Source organism: Anthonomus grandis, chromosome 1, assembly GCF_022605725.1.
Source record: "Anthonomus grandis grandis chromosome 1, icAntGran1.3, whole genome shotgun sequence".
Taxonomy (NCBI): domain Eukaryota; kingdom Metazoa; phylum Arthropoda; class Insecta; order Coleoptera; family Curculionidae; genus Anthonomus; species Anthonomus grandis.
The window spans coordinates 42500262-42517153 of NC_065546.1; the positions used below are offsets into that span (position 1 = coordinate 42500262).

Here is a 16892-nt window from a genome sequence, read left to right on the forward strand (position 1 = left end):
AGTTATCTTCCGCATAGGAAGTCTTATAAAGGATTGCAAATAGAGCTTCCCTCTTAATTTTAATTACTTTCATGCAGCTCAGCTTATCATTGCTTTTTCTGGAACGTTCTATATTTCCAGCTTTTTCATTTAGTCGCTTTAAGTTAAAAAAAAATCGTATAGGACATTTCTCTTACCAGAAAAGGGTTTCCAGTTTTTTTTTTGCGCTCTTGATGACACCAACATATTCAGCTGGTAGGAAAATTAGGCCTGGTTTTAAAGACCGTTTAATTTGGCGTTCAATGAGGGAATGTGCATTATCGCCCTCGTTCTGCGTGTGTCCTACAATCAGAAACTTATGCGTTATTGAATTTACATTTGGGTATTTTAACAAAGCATAAATGTACATGCTTAAAATATAACGATTTTTTTGTTGTCCCACGCAGTTGTCAGAATCCAATACGAAATCAATTTTTTCTTCAGGATTTAATTTTGCCCTTTCTTCAATGTAATTCAGAAGACAAGAACCAATTTCATTGGCTCCTCTTTGTCCCTGGGTTTCGTCCCATACATAGCAGTAGCACTGGTCACCTTGTTGGTTTTGATTTATTTCGTACACCGTAAAATTAAGGACGTTAAGTTTTGATAGATAATAACAAGAGGACGTATCTCCCGTGGGGCATGGCATTACTGCCTGTTAATCAAAACACACTACCACATGAGTTTTACTAATTTTTTGTTTGTCAGACTGTTTCTCCAAACGAGAGAGCTCTTTTTCAGAAATATGCATTTCATACTCATCCTTAAGATTTTGTTTTTCTTCTTCTCCTGAATTTTTATAAGTGGCACAAACACCACACTGATCTTTTTTAGGTGTGAAGAATGAGATATTAAATTCACGAGTGAACACTTGGTGGTATATTAAATAGTTTGCATAGGGTACATTTTTTTCTGAGCAGTCTTTAACATAGTCCCTGTGTAGATCTCGTAAGGACTTTCCACCTTCAATATATTCACGGGAAGAACGTGCTCTTGTATAATGGCTTTCAATTCTTGGAACTGAGTTAATATGCCTTCGAACTCCTTCTTTGATACTAGCATCCAGTTTCTGATGTTTGCCGTGTTTTCAGATCAGTTGAAATCATTCCACCAACTTCATCTCGCTTACTTATTACTGTTCTTATGGGTCGGTCCGTTATGTCCAAGGAAGAACTTCAGCAGCGATCCTTGTATTGCATTTCAATTTGCAGGTATTTCCACACGGAGCTTTCATTTCTCGGGCGGCTACCATTTTTTTGGACCTTGAAGATGAAACATACTGATTTCCAGAATTTCTAGCTATTTTCGCAGCATTTTTCTTCCACGTCGACTTATCGTGTTTACGCTTAATAGTTCTTGTTGCGGTTTCACCGTCCTCTTGCTTCTCGGTCTCTATTTCTAAGTTTTCACCTACTTCAGTTTCGGACTGTTTAGAACTTTCGCTGCCAGAATCTATATAATCGGGATCTTTATCGCTGTCGTCGGAATTATAGAATGGATCTTCATATTCTTCATTATCAAAATTTTGTAAAATAGCCTCAGGTACATTATTCAAATCCATATTACTATTGTCACGTGAATGAATTGATGAATTAAATTTGTTTTTAAAAGGCTCTGGAAAATTAGAGAAATTGAAGACACCATCTGAAAAAAGAAACAAAATTATAAATATTAATAATAACAATGTAAATTAATTTTTCACAATTAAATCATTTAATTTACTTACTCGTTTCAATAGAACAATCTACATACGTGCCATCGAGAGGCTTTGCAAAAACATTACTGTCATAATCGAGTATCTTTATAGTATTTGGAACACCATCAGCATTGGGTACTGTAATATGAGTATCATTGGTGGGATCAGTTTGTATATTATCCTCACAGTATTGTGTGGTACTGCTAGTTCCATTAATTTCGTTTCCTATAACCTCCCAGCATGGCGAGGAATTATTGTCATACCCATTTCGTTTTTGGGATAATTTTATTAACAGTCTTGTTCTTTGGGACATTATTATTATTATTATTATTATTATTATTATTATTATTATTATTATTTTATAACAATAAGTATAAACCCTAAAAATGTCATTGTCTAGGTCACTACAATAATAAATTAAGGAAAAGTGTCACATTTCTAAATTCGAGGTAAGGGCGTAGACATGAAACGAAACTTTTGTTTCCCAAATATAAAGAAAAATGGCACATTAAGAATTATGACCTTCTGCCAGGTCAGATTAACATATAAAAGCTATGAATTTATATAGAAAAACGACACAATTCTAAAAGTGGCGTTTTAAAACAGACATAACATTAACTTAACTTCTATGTAAACCGACATAAAACCAAGTCAGACGTTTTTCTATAAAATTTTCACCAACACAACGTTCTCTCACGGGATCTAAATTACAACTGTCACTTTTCTATAAAAGCAAAAGGTTCACTAGTAAAATAAACAAACGACACTTGCTCCTCCTAGTGGCGACTGGTGAAACTTACAGTAATGTCGCTTTTCCACATAAATCTGTTGCTGTTTTAGGTTGGTTTTCAGTAATTATCTGGAATATGATGAATTTTGACTTATGTCACTTTAAATAATAATTTTCCTTTAAACAAATTGTACAAGCTTTGGTTTAAATTTTATAATCGGTACAAATTATCATATGTTATTTATCCTCCGAAAAATGACACTGAACAAAATTTTAGATGTTTAAGCTATTTTGGTGGTATTTCCCAACAACTACCCAAATTTTTTAAGCCTTTTGTTACTATAGCTTTTAAGACAACTAAGTCACTAAAAAAGAAATTAGTGAAGACTTTAGATAAACTAGACCCTCTCTCTAAATCTAGTATATATTGTCTACAATAAGGAGATTGTTCTGCTGTTTACGTAGGAGAGTCAGGAAGACTCTAAAGTCTTGTAAATAAATCAACAGTACACAATTTTTCAGTTGCTGAAAATGTGTCGATTATTAACCAGTACCACAAAGGTAGAAAGCTGGACCTCCTTAAAAAAAAATGGAAATCACTAGAGCCAAAAAGAGTCCCATTCAAACATGCGTAAATAATGTTTTCACCTTCGAGCCAGGCCTCATTTTTAATAATCTTAATAATTTTACTTAATCTCATGCTTACTCTTCTTATATTCCTATATATAAAAAGCTATCCTATATATATTCTTATATTCCTAAATAAAATGTCAGTTCTCGATGGCGCTGCGGTATAATGTTTTGCCTATAATAAATAGATAGTGAAAGCTATTAATAGTTCAAACCTCATGACTGAATGACTTTTGGGGTTTTTCGTCTGTTTAAAATCAAATAATGGTTTCTTGAAGCAAAATAGATGAGTTCTTTCAATTTAACACCACTTTTTTTTTAATGAATCTGCTGTTAAATTATTGACCGATATTTATGAGGCTGTATGCTCCCGTACCCTATAAGCGATAATTGTACAAAAAATCCAATAATTGTACCTTCATCCGTCTTACTGCTAGCAAAATCGGGCGTATTTCTATCGGGCGATGACTTTGAAAACGTATTAGAAAAAAGCGTATCTTCCCGCGTCAAAATGGTCTGCTGAGACTCACAGTCCGACAGGTCCATGTCCCTACTATACTCATCAGAAGTCTCCGGAGGATCTTTTAATAGCGTCAAATCCTCACTAAAGGAAATCTAAAACCGAACAAATCAAGACAATGCAAATTTAAATGATAAATCAACGCTTACTGGTTTGGCTTTTGTAATATCGATATTAGACTTCGAAAGAATATTAAAACTGGGGGACTCAATAAGCTTATCGAAGGGATCGTCGTTCTTGGAATCGTCCATTTGCGGTTCTTCCTCTATCAAGTCTTCATCTTCCGGTTCGTCTTCATCTTCTGAGATGTGGATTTTTTTGTGGAGGCGAGAGTAAGTGCGCACCAGTTTTTCACTTTTTCCTATTATTAAATAAATATAATAAAGAATATAATTTCCTAGAAGGAAGTCTTTTGTCCACAAAATAAAATGCCAATATTGTCTCAAAAGTGATGCATTTCGATAACTCATCATCATGAGACACTAAAATATATTGATATTCAAAATGGTACACGATTTAAACAACCAATAGGGTCAAATTCACAATTATAGGACTAGAACTACCAATAAATTTTTTTAAACATAACAACATTTAGTTTCGCTGATTAAATAGCATAACAAAATAAAAATATTAAACTTTGCAAATGACAGAAATTTTCAGGCCCCCTAACAAACATTTAATCTTTGACTATAATTTTTCTGAAAGTTTTAAGCTATTTCATCACAAAACGTAATTTTTCACTCGACTTCTTTAATGTCTTTAAGAGATTTTTAAAGGGTAACTAAAATTGTTTCTGTCATCCTCCACTAAATTTATTTGAAAAATCATCTATCCTACATGTTTCGGACATATAAGATGTCCATCATCAGAATTCTATAAAGAACCGAGGAAACTTATAAGCTAAGGATAAAAAGTGTTGAAATAAAGAGTATTAAAATTAACTTACATACAATGAGGGTTTTCGTCACAACATATAACAAGCTATGGTGCTACTGGCAAGGTCAAAAGTTAAAATCTCAACAATAAATAAAAGGGCATCTACAATAATGATAAAAAAGCTTAATTAATTAACAAATAAACAATTGGACGTTAAAGACAAAAAAAGAACTTACATTAAGATGCATGAGAAGGGACTAAACAGGGTCTATACAAACATTAAAATCACATAATTACAAAACTAGGATAATTGTTATGTCAACAAGAACTAAGAACAAAAGAAATATATAACTTTTCAAAAGATAGGGCGCGCCCTATTTAAAATATGGTACCTGTAGTTTGTAAAATTAAAATTTGTTAAGTTGGCTACAGATGGCGGTACTAGAAATGATACCTAAATAGTATGTTTTGACTCTAATATGAGAGAAAGAAAAGGCGTTATAAATTATCATTAAAATTTAATGAATTAAAAAAATGTGTAGATGAATGATCCATGTGATCATTGACACATGTAGTATTATTATTTTGTATAGCTCTATTTATTTAAAATTTCAAGTAAATCCAGTTTATTACCTTTATGGCAGAAATGTAAATATTTAGTGTCTAAAAGAGGATCGAAGTTATGGTTATTGAGATGTATGTGTCTAGCAAAATTGGATTTAATATTTGAAGGGCAAAGATTGCGTTTTCTAGCCTTTTCGATCTCTTTACAATGTTCAATAACGCGAGTGGAGAATTTTTCACCGGTTTGGCCGATATAAAAAACGCCACAGTTGTCACTGGAGCAGTTTAATTGATAAACACCTGATTTTTGGTCGAGGGGTACTATGTCCTTTGGGTTAACTAAGAAGGATTTAAGAGTGTGTACGGTTTTAGAGCGTGAGAGCTAAAGATGTTTTTTAATTTATGTGATATCGGACCCCAAAATGGCAGTGAAAAATATTTAGTTTCTTTAGGTTCTTTATACACTAAATTTCTGTTAAGTGATTTATTTAAATGTTTGTAATAAATTTCATTTATAAGTGTCGGTGGAAAATTATTATTATTTGCAATTTGTTTAATGATCTTCAACTGCGAGAGGAAGTCTATCCTTTCTAGGGGGATAGAGAAAAGTCTAGAAAAATACGAATGAAACGAAGCAAGTTTATGGCTATGGGGATGGTGCTGTCAGTACTTGTGTCAGTATCGTAAAGTACTTGTGTCAGTACTTTACGATATATCGAAAATTTAATTTTATTGTTGAAGCGTTTTAGATTAAGATCCAGAAAAGGCAATGATTCATTTTCTTCTATTTCAAAAGTGAACATTATTGAAGGGTGTAAGGCATTGAGAAAAGTTACACAAATGTTTAACTCTTCTTTATTCCCTTGAAAAATGACAAAAACATCATCCACGTATCTTTTGATAAAGAAGATGTGGTGAAAAAGAGAACTGTTCTTAATTTTGTGTTCTAAATTAGACTCCTGTGTTTTGCTGGTAAAAACATCCATTAAACTGGAAAAAATTTTGTTGTAGAACTAACTCAACTAAAAGAGATAAATTATCAATATGATTTTAGGAAAAACTGGAACAGTCCTTAAGCAGATCTCTCATCAACAACACACAATCACTGGGAGGGATGCTTGGGAATAGATTACTGACGTCAAAAGAGACTAGAAAGGTTGCGGGTGGTAAAGTCGGATCCTTTAATTCATCCGCTAGTTGTGAAGATTTTTTAATCGAAAAGGAACTCTTAAAGTTGGTAATTGAAAGTAAAATGTGATTCAGCCAAGAGCTGAGTTTATCACAAGGAGAAGAACAGTAGGACACCACTGGACGAATAGAAATGTCTTGCTTATAAATTTTGGGAAGGCCAAATAAATGGGGGGGTGGAAGGGTTGGTAGGCCTTAGCTTAAACTTATTAGTCCCGAAAAATTCTAAAGTGTTTGATACCTGTTTCAGTGTATTTTTAAACTTGATGAAAAATTTCACTAAGGGGTTAAAGTAAAGTAAAAAAGATTTTTTGTTTAACAATTTATTTTGATGTTTTAAATATATTTTATTGATGGTATTCTCAAGATATTTGTTATTTCTATTTGATCAATAATGTCAGGTTGTTTCTGGAACTTGTTTTGAAAACCAGGCAAATAACACTCATCGGCTGTTGAAGGTTTTCTATAAATCAAACAACTTCTCAAGAAAAAGCATGAAAACCTCTGCAAGAAACGAAGACAAACTACAACCCATAGCCAGGCCAGACTTCTGAGCATAAAACTTCGTTAATTTTAAAAAAGGTTTGTGTATTAAATTGGCATTTCAAAAGAGCAATTCACGGATATGAGATTATTCTTCAGGAGAAATGCTAGGAAAATGTGTGTCATGCTAGATAAATTATAGTTTAGTTCAAATAAGTTTTTTATAGAGAATATATTAAAAAACTTAGTTAATTTTAGTAAAATGGTGTTAGCCAAGAAGACAGTTTTGAAGCAGGTGAGTGTCTATACGAAACAACAGGTCTGATGGAACAATTCTCCTTATGAATTTTAGGAAGTCAATAGAGTACTGGAGTTGCTCAGTTCATATGAATAAGCTTATGTCGCCTTACAGAAAACTGTTCAAATGTTAAGGTACACGTTTTGAAAAGCTGTTTAATATGATCTAGAACTTGGGTTGTTAAGTAACACTTAATGTATATACGATGAAATCGTTTTGCAAGATTTTGATGATATATTTGTGGATTCTTTGGGTTTAAATATTTATTAATTTTCAAAGTAATATAAGTTAAGTTTGTTAAGTTAGGATTTTCTAAACACTTTCTCTATTTTTATTGCTAATACTTCTTCTTGTTCTTTCGCTAATCATTTTATTGAAGCTGAAGATATAAGTTTGAAAATGAAGCGCATACTCAGGTGCCGCATGTTTGTCGGAAGGGGTTGGATTGTTGTTGAAAGTTCTTTTGAAATTTATAATGCATAAATAAAACTCTTGTACTTAAGTTTACAATGTTTCCTTTAAAATTTAATCCTTTAATACAGGGTACGGCAGTGGAATGTGACGTTTTTCGATACACTGGAGTGATTAGAAATTTTGTTGGAAAGAGAACTAAAAATCTAAAAAATAATACTTATATAATGCAGTTTTTAATAGTTTATTATTTTTCTTATATACAGGTTTGAAATGTCCCCAGTTATGTTGTTCTTTGTCTCATTCAGTGTGCGGGACGTTGTTTAGATAGATACCTAAGACGTTAAGTAGGCCCATAAGAAATAATCTGGAGTCCTTAAGTCAGGAGAACATTATGGCCGAGGTCTCCATCACGAAATCGTCTCCCAGGAAACTTATTCCTTAAATACCGCATAACTATTCTAGCGGTATGACTAGTTGCCCCATACTGTTTAAGCCATCTCGTAATCTTTAATTCTCAATCTACTTAATTCGGCAGTAAAAATGTTTGTAGTCTTTGCAAATGTCGCCCCGAGGTAAAGGTTACAGTTCGATTGTTAAAAAACTACGGTCCAATAATCACAAAGGTTGCAATTCTAAAGATTTCTCATGCAACTGCATGGTTGTGCACAACAATATCGAAAGTTTTTTTTATTAACAAAACCCGATAAATAAAAATAGGCTTCATCCAACATAATAAATTTATTCATCTTATCTGCTCTTTTGCCCAACAATCTTGCAAATCCCTGCAAATGCAAGTCTGTTACGTGAATCTTGTGGGGATAATAAGTTAAAATGTGTCACATTCCAGTGCCGTACCGTGTAGAATCTAATTAGTTGACAGCGGTTAGAGTTTTGCTGCTTAGGCGCTGCTTTCTCTGCAGGAACCTTATTACCTTATTATGTATAAGATTAGGTAATTTTATTATGAATAGATGCCATCACTGTTTTCGCAGTTTTAATATTTATGTTTTCGATTGTTTTTAATCAGCGGAACTAAGTGTTTAGTTTTTTTGGTGTTAAGTTTTTATAAATTTATTTGTAGTTCTAGTCCTTTAATTGTGAATTTTACCATTTTGAATATAAATATATTTTAGAGTCCATTATCAGTGTAATTTGTTATTCTTAAAATAAGATTGACATTTTATTTTGTGGAGAAAAGACTTCTTTCTAAAAAAATATCTGCCTTATTAATAATTTATTCCTCAATAAAATAAATATAGTTTTCTAGTTAGAAAGTCTAGGTGAGCGCTACTCAAACGTTTTAAAAATAGCGTAAAAAATAAATTAATACCAGGAGATAAGGGTGAACGAGTATCCCTCCTAGGTGAATCGAATATTCTCGGTATCCTCTTCTTGGAAATCTTGTCATCGCCCAACTTAGACCTACTTTCGAATTCAAATGGTTCCGGCTCCTTGAATTCGTAAATATCCTCCGAGCTGGACGATTTTTCCAGTTTAAGTGGGGGCGTTTTGGCTTTTTCTTGCGGTTCCTCCTTTTCTACCTAAAAATTCATTACTATAATAAACAACCATGTAAAATTCAATAATAGGGAATAGATAAAAAATAAGGATTTTATACCCTACAATATATAAAATTAGTTTTTTGCTTCAGGCCGTTGAAAATGAAGCATGCGAAGGGCGTGTCATCAAACGCCCTTTCGAAATCGGGAAACGCACTAAGACAAACTTTTTCCAACTCCATTTCTCAACGAGATGTTGTGGGACCAGATCCGTGGATTTACTAATCTAATAGGTCTTTTAATCAAGATGCTTTCTTGTAAGGATCGATCAATTAGACTCTCCATTGTTCTCAACAGAAAACTGGTAAGCCTAATTGGTCACTAAGTTTTGGCGTCTATGTAGACCCGTAAATCAATAAAAGCTTTTCAGCATTTTGACCCGTTAACTCTGAGTGCGCACGACTTTCTTAAGATATTTTTTAAATTGTTCTGCTATTTTTTCTTTACAGTTTAGACGTACAAGGCCAAACTGACAGTAATACTTGATGTTTCATATTTTTAGACAATGGTCTTTATCACTATCACTATTCTCTACTCTTAAGTCTCTCTGGCTTGGTGGCTAAGGTTTTATTTTTCAGTGCTGATAAAATCCTTCGACTTTGCTATCTCTTCGGTTATCTCATTAAGAACAGTCTGTTTTATAACCATACTACTCGTATTTTCTGATTGGAAAAATGCTGCTTTATACCTAGGGTCCAATACTGTAGCAATGACATTTTTATTCAAGCGAATTAGTTAAAAAAACTCCACATAAAAACAACTTGACACTATACAATGTAGGTTAAAGTCTAAGATTGACTATTTTTGATCTGATTTCTTTTTTCCAATCACCAGAATGATCAGAGCATTTAATGAACATAATCATTACCCCTTCGTAGATAACGCTGAGTGCTGAAATTGTCTGTAAGGTTATGTTTTACGTTTTTATATATTTTTTCTTTGCTTTTTTGTTGTACTATAGTTTTATTCATTTTCATATTACTGATTATTGTTATATTCTTCGATACCTATTGTTATCATTATGTATTTTATTATATTCTTGTAAATTTGCTTGGTCGTTGAAATATTTAAATCAAACCATGTAACTCTTTAACATTGCAACATGGATTAGATATTTATTTTCTTTTGGATAGGTATTATGTGATTTTGTAGACTTTAGTTAGTTGTTATCCCTTACATGTAAGTACCTTCAGGTATTTGTAAGATGTTGACTAAAAAAATAAAGACTAAAATCCAGTATTTCTTACGATTGAATATGATTGATTATCTAGGCAAACCATTTCTGCCAACTTATAATGAATATGCTGTGGCCTGTTGTTATTAATGTTTCAATTTTTTTCGTATTGCTGTACTCGAAAGTTGATTGTGAGGTTACAGAATATTACTTTTGCTAGTCCATGATTTATTACACATATCTTTGTTCATTGTAAAATGGATGTTATACTCACTGGGATGAAATATCTTTAAATGTCTGATTAATAGAGAAGTCAAAAGCAAAAAACCTTCATCTCAACAAGAAATCTTATTTTTACATAACTTACACTTGGCCAAACACTTTTACTAAAGATTTTTAAAACAGACATAACAAATCCAGATGGCAAGAACGACAAAAAAATATAGTAAGTTTTCTGTGATACAAACATTTTTAATTGCCCTAATGAAAGGATTCTCCATTCTAAAGAAATTGATTATTAAAAACTGTTACACCACTTTGGTAAATACTATACTTTCCGTTCTTTGATGCGATTCTTAGTAAATTTAAAGGATTATTCTAATTATGTACAGCATTTCTAAGGTCAAAGCTAATATTGGAATGTCGAAGTCCTTGTGTTAATGGATAAATATCAACATATATCTGGTAATTTTAAACAATCTCCACGAGTTGGTAAATTATAAATATTTTTGAGTGCCCGATTTCGTGAGGTTTTTATTGGTTTTACTAAATATTGTATATAGCAGTGAGCAAGAGAATGGTAAATAGATTTTATCAAATGTTCGTGAACAGTATATGTAAGTCGTTTTAAAACATTCGCTGGTGCATACAATTTATTTTTCTAAATTTCAATGTGTTGTTCCCAACTAAGAACATTATCAATCCAAAGACCAAGATATTCTAATAGAACTCAAGTATTTTAATCTATGAAGTCCGAAAAGCAATGGTTGTTCATTCAAAATTTTTTGAGAGAGAACGAATATACAGAGTGTCCCAACAAGGGAGCCGAGGCATTTTCGGTGTGAAAAACATTTCTTTTTCAAAAACCTCGGATACATCGATTTTATTTTTGAGAGGAACAATGTTTAATGAGCAAGGCATCCTCAAGCTAGCCAGTCCCTACGAGGGTGGGATCACCCTTAAAATCTTAAATGGAAACAGGAGTCGTGTGAGACCGTGTTTTAAAGGTCTTTCAATTCTGAATATAAGTGCCAAGTTTGAGGTAAGCTGTTATTTTTCGGAATAAGAGAGTTTTTCAACATTCTAAATACAGCGAAAATTAAAAGGTAGTTTGGACTCAATTCAAATCTGATATTCATCAAACTCATCAAGAGATACCTCCTATTCTGATACCTGCATACCGTTTACGAGGGACTGAAATCACCCCTAAAATCTTAAATATCAAAAGGAGTCATGTCATACCTTATTTTAACGGCCTTTTTTTACTATTAATTTATTAATTATAACCAAAGGGAACACTTAATAATTATATGAATAAAAATAAACACAAAATATACCTTTATGCCTGCAATCTTTTTTTATAAAATTTCTTAATGTTATTGTTAAATACATAGTCGTTCCATACATAAAAACAAAACAAATAAAATGCAAACACAAATACCTATCTATCTGAAGAATTTGATTGCTAAGAATTCTTGAATTTGGTTGCTAAGAACTACTGACTTTTTTTCTGGAAAGTATTAACTAATATATTTTACAAAAGTGTTTTACATGTAGAAGTACTGTATGAACAATAGTTTATTCTACTGCAGAAAGAGTTGAGATGCTAGAGTTTTTCTTTCGACACGACAATTGTGCTAATAGAACGGTACAAGTATTTAATTACCTTCATCCAGAATAACCGGTTAACAGAAAATACGTTCTGGAATTAGTGGCTAAATTTAAATTTAAAGGAGCAATGCAAATAGTTATGCTAGGTCAAGTTCATGCCAAACCATGAGTAAGTGTCAGAAAATTGGTGACGAGTACAGGAGTAGGCAAAAATTGCATTTAAAGGATAATTAAGCAAAACATATTCCATTATTACAAAATTCATCTGGTACAAGAACTAATAATGAGGACGGTTATAAATAACAGACGAGTGCAATTTTGTGAAACAATTTTGTGAGTTCATCATTGTTGATCTGCGTCTTATTTACATTTGCTCCTCAGATAAATGGACATTTTTACATAAAGGAAAAGTAAATCGTCATAACTGTCGCGACTGGTCAGATGTTCATATCAAATTCCCTGAGAAGTTAAATGTTTGGGCGGCGGGAATCTTTGAGGATGGAGTCCCCAGAGATTCCCGCCGCCCCAGTTTTTGTTGAGTTTTTTCTACCCGGAAATGTAAGTGGTCAAATCTATCAAGATTTTTTTGAAGTTGCCGTCAATCCAAGAATAAGAGAAATGATTGAAGGCGGATGTTTTTACAGATTTAGGCCGGTATTAGACTATAAAAGATATTTGACAAAGATCTTCTATAAAAGAAATTTTATAAAATATTTTACAGTGTAATGTTACTTCTTTTATAAAAGATTAGTTTTATAAACTATCTTTTATAGCATTTAATAACATATGATTACATTTGATAAAATATTTGACCATTTCAAAGCAATATGGCGGATAATAAGTTTGTTTGGTGCGTTGCGGCGACCAAATTATTAATTTCCGAATATGAGAGTTACGAAATGTTATATAATCATCAACATCCGGATTACAAAAATCGAAATAAAAGACTAGATACATATAAACGAATTGCTGAAATAATAAATACAGTAAGCAAAGGTTGCAAGGTGGAGGATATAGAAAAAAAAACTAAATGGGTTAAGAAGCCAATATTTATCAGAGAAAATGAAGGTAAATATTTTATTTTTTTATAACATTTTACTTTTTGGTTTATTGACATATAATACAATTAAAAGTTAATTATTTATTATTTTATTTAATGCTCCAGGTAATTCAGTCCAAAAAAAGTGGAGCCGAAGAGCATGATGTTTATAAGCCTAAGGTGTATTGGTTTCCTTTATTAAAATTTTTGGACAAGTCAACAGAAGCTGATACATCAGAATCCAATTTAGAAATCCAGTCTAAACAATCCCAAGCGGGAAGTGACATTTATAATGCCATAAATCAAAATAATGTAAGTTATATGATTATATATAATTTTCTTGCCATGGAACTTTTCCAGAACCGTTATAATATGATTTAAATGCATCTCTTATTTCTCGACCATGGCGGTTCCCTCCAATATGAACCTGTCTTGTAAGAACTTGCATTTCCTGAAGATCTTCATCGATATGAACGTCTTGGTATTGAAAACCATTTTCAGTTCGAGTAAAAACGTCATGGCGTGTATATAGATGTTTTCGTCTTTCAGTTAACAGATTATGTAATGTGCAAGCAGCAAGTGTGATGCATGTAACTTTTTCAGGTGCTAAATTAATTGCAGTTAAAAAAACTCTGAATCGGCTTGCTAATATTCCGAAGCTACTTTCGACCATTCGTCTTCCACGAGATAGTCTGTAATTAAATATTTTTTCTTCCTTAGTTATATTTTTTAAAGAATACGGTTTCATAACATTGTAGCTCAGAGGAAACGCGTCATCAGCTAGAACAACATAGGGCATGGTAATATTTGTGTTCGGAAGTTTTTTGCCGTCGGGAATGTTTAATATTGTTCTGTCTAGTAAGCATCTTCTTAGTTGGCTTTTAGCGAACACCCCACTGTCACCGATTCTGCCATTCGTTCCAACATCTACATACACAAATTTATAGTCGGCGTCAGTGAGAGCAAATAATATGATACTATGATAAGACTTATAGTTAAAGAAATGAGAGCCGCCTATTTCCGGACAATTAATTCGAATGTGTTTTCCATCCATTGCTCCAATTGTATTGACCACATTCCATTTGTTTTCAAACTCCTTGGCAATATTTTCCCATTCCTCTCTAGTTGTTGGTGTCTGTAAGAAAAATAAATATTTTAAAAGTTTATCTAACACATTTTTTTATTTACAGGATGACACCAGTGAAAAGTCAGAAACTACAACTTTAGCTTCCAAATCTGCTACAGATGGCATAAAACCAGCGGTTTCCATAAATAAAAAAAGAAAATCTATTCCTTACGATGACCTACTAGTTAAAGCTTCTGCAACCATGTCAGAAATGGGTAAAATTGTGAAACAAACTTCAGTGCATAATCAAACACAGGATGATGCCCTAGATACTTTCGGGAAATTTGTAGTATCTGAATTACGTGGGATACAGGGAGCCAGCAATGAGTTTGTACTAAGGCAAACAAAACGCAAAATTCAACAAATATTAATGGATACTTGGGATACTCTTGATCAACCGACCAGGCTATTAAGTCCAGCCTCATCCCAAGAATCATGGAGGTCATTACCACAGCCACCCCATCATAGTTATACTCCGTTGGAGTATAATTTTAATAATAATTTCAATGAAGAGAATGGGCTAACCAATTCCGATAATTTGATTAGCGATGCACTTAGAATGGCTAACGTGACAAGCACAGATTTTCAGCAAGAAAATATTTGAATAAATATTGATTTGTATTATTTCATTTTTTTTGTTCCTATTTAAGTTCTAGTTTTGTTATAAATAGAAATAAAGAATCATTTTTATTATTTTTTACAAAGTAATTTTACTACATACCTTCAGATATTCATTTTTCAATGCCTGATATATGGCCTTGGACGTTTCCGGGATTATGCCTGATAGGGTACATTGAGGTATACGACTGCTGTATTGAAGACTGGAATAACTCTCTCCAGTTGCCAGAAATCGAAGGGTCACCATAAGGCGTTCCTCAACGCTGATAGGATTCCTTAAGTGTGTATTTTGTCGGGATATAATTGGTGCTATTTTTGAAGCAATAAACGTAAATGTTTCGTGATCCATTCTTAAATAGTTTTCATAACTCCTACTATCTTCAGATAGTAACTCTCTTAGCAGATTATGATGGATTCCTCTTAAATTACGCCTCGCTACCCAGGGTCTTTCCCAAAATCGACGGTTTTTTTCTTTTTTTCTTTTTAACACTAAACACATTGTAACAACAGCAGCACTCATAGCAACAGCGCAAGCTAATGCACGTCTTTCATCCATTTTTAAATAAAAATAACGTCGCGATTCTCTTTAAATTTTACAAAGTTCTTTGATAGTGTAATACTGTTCTACTGCTCAAAAACTTTTCTTAAAAGAACTAGAATCAAACAAAATGTTTTATAAAAGATCTTTGTCAAATATCTTTTATAGTCTAATACCGGCCTTAAACAGGCGGAAACACTTTACTGGGAATAGAAGTATTTTTCTTTAGTTCCAAGAATTTGCGCCCGGCACCAAATGCAGCGATAGTAAACATTCGAACGTTCTGATTGGCTAATTCGGTGACAACACGGGGGAAAACAACGCGATATTCAATTTGACCAGAGAGATCGATTTCAGAAAGTACACGGTTCGCATCGACCACTATTTTTTTTTGCCCAACAGCGGCATACTTTGTACCAACTTCTTTATCATTTGTAGCCCGACAGCGGCACAACTTTTTATTATTTGACTCCTGCCTATTCCGAATCGCTCCGTTCTTAAAAGTGTTAATTGATCATTGGATTAGAGGCCTTTATGGAATGGCCAACCAGGTCGTCGATTTGACGCCACTTGATTTTTTTATGGGGGAATTTAAAAAGACTTACACCAAAGAATCATGTAAGAGTGTAAGATGATATAACTTAAAGTTCTAGAAAATGTTAGACTTCGTTTTGGGCGAAACCTTTCTTCTTGTATGGAAGTAGGCGGAGCTCAATCGGAGCACTTAATAAATTGACCTAGTTTACTAAGCTTGTTTTATTTAAACGATGTAAGAGTAGGTATTTCCTTATTTATCACTGGCTTTTCACTCGTAGTAGGCTTTTTTTTATTTATTATGAATCAGTATCAAATAATTATCTACTATATCGCTTACTATATCGCAATTCAGATGAGACAAAAAAGTTTCAATCACTCCTAAAACCACGGGCAAGATTCTATCAAATAGAATTACAGGAATTAGGTTTGGGTCGTAAAATAAAGGGAAAAAAAGTAGATAGTTTTAAAAAAATTATTGGCATCATTATCTGGAGAAAACTGGAATCAGGATCCAGAATTGGAATGGTTAGTTCCAATTTTAGAAGGCCAGTGTGAGGTTGAAACCAATGTTGAAGAAAGTGAGGACTGTGACTGTAACGATACGGAAGATGTTAATTTCATTTGAGTTTGGTAAAAAATAAAAATACTGCTTAAAGAAAATGGTTCTTCATTTTTTGGTGGTAATTTTACCCAAAAAGTTTTTCCAAATGACAATCAAAAGGCATTTTGTCCACTATAGACATGCAAATAGGATTTTGTCCATATGTTTTTCTAAAATACCAAAGTTACTTTTGCTTCTTCTAGTCTGCCATTCTAGTATTTACTTATCCTAAATTTTCCTAATTTTTTGGTAAAAGTCCTAACTCGGTAAGTAAAACCGATTCGTAGCACCATTTTTTGATGTTTCCTGAAAATTTACAATTTTGGACAAACCGCATTTTGCAAGTCTGCTCCTCATATGTTCATAGAAACTTTTTTTCTTAAAATGGGTCCAGGAATCACCCCCTTAATTATTAGCACGTCTTTAAGGAATACCCTGTATATTACTGTACCT

General features: G+C 32.7%; 2 protein-coding genes across 6 annotated transcripts in view; both read right to left on the minus strand.

Annotated features, from left to right (window-relative positions):
• The window catches only part of LOC126744873 (AT-rich interactive domain-containing protein 4B), a 74613-nt gene that overhangs the window by 30515 nt on the left and 27206 nt on the right, over window positions 1-16892 (minus strand). For all 5 annotated transcript variants that reach the window (XM_050452476.1, XM_050452456.1, XM_050452452.1 and 2 more), the window contains 3 exons: window positions 8748-8958; window positions 3744-3955; window positions 3491-3689 (listed from right to left, as the gene is read on the minus strand). In XM_050452476.1, coding sequence (XP_050308433.1) covers window positions 3491-3689; window positions 3744-3955; window positions 8748-8958 — 622 coding nt within the window. The remainder of the gene's footprint in view (window positions 1-3490; window positions 3690-3743; window positions 3956-8747; window positions 8959-16892) is intronic.
• LOC126744921 (uncharacterized) lies at window positions 11987-15486 on the minus strand. Its single transcript, XM_050452517.1, has 2 exons — window positions 14867-15486; window positions 11987-14154 (listed from the first exon to the last, which is right to left on the minus strand). The coding sequence occupies exons 1-2, from the start codon at window positions 15317-15319 to the stop codon at window positions 13345-13347; spliced, it is 1263 nt and encodes a 420-aa protein (XP_050308474.1). The 5' UTR covers window positions 15320-15486; the 3' UTR covers window positions 11987-13344.

Coding starts and splice junctions, on each gene's coding strand:
- LOC126744921 (XM_050452517.1), bottom strand. CDS start 15,319: ATGGATGAAAGACGTGCATTAGCTTGCGCTGTTGCTATGAGTGCTGCT. Junction 14,155..14,866: donor TGAAAAATGAATATCTGAAG/GTATGTAGTAAA, acceptor TTTTTCTTACAG/ACACCAACAACTAGAGAGGA.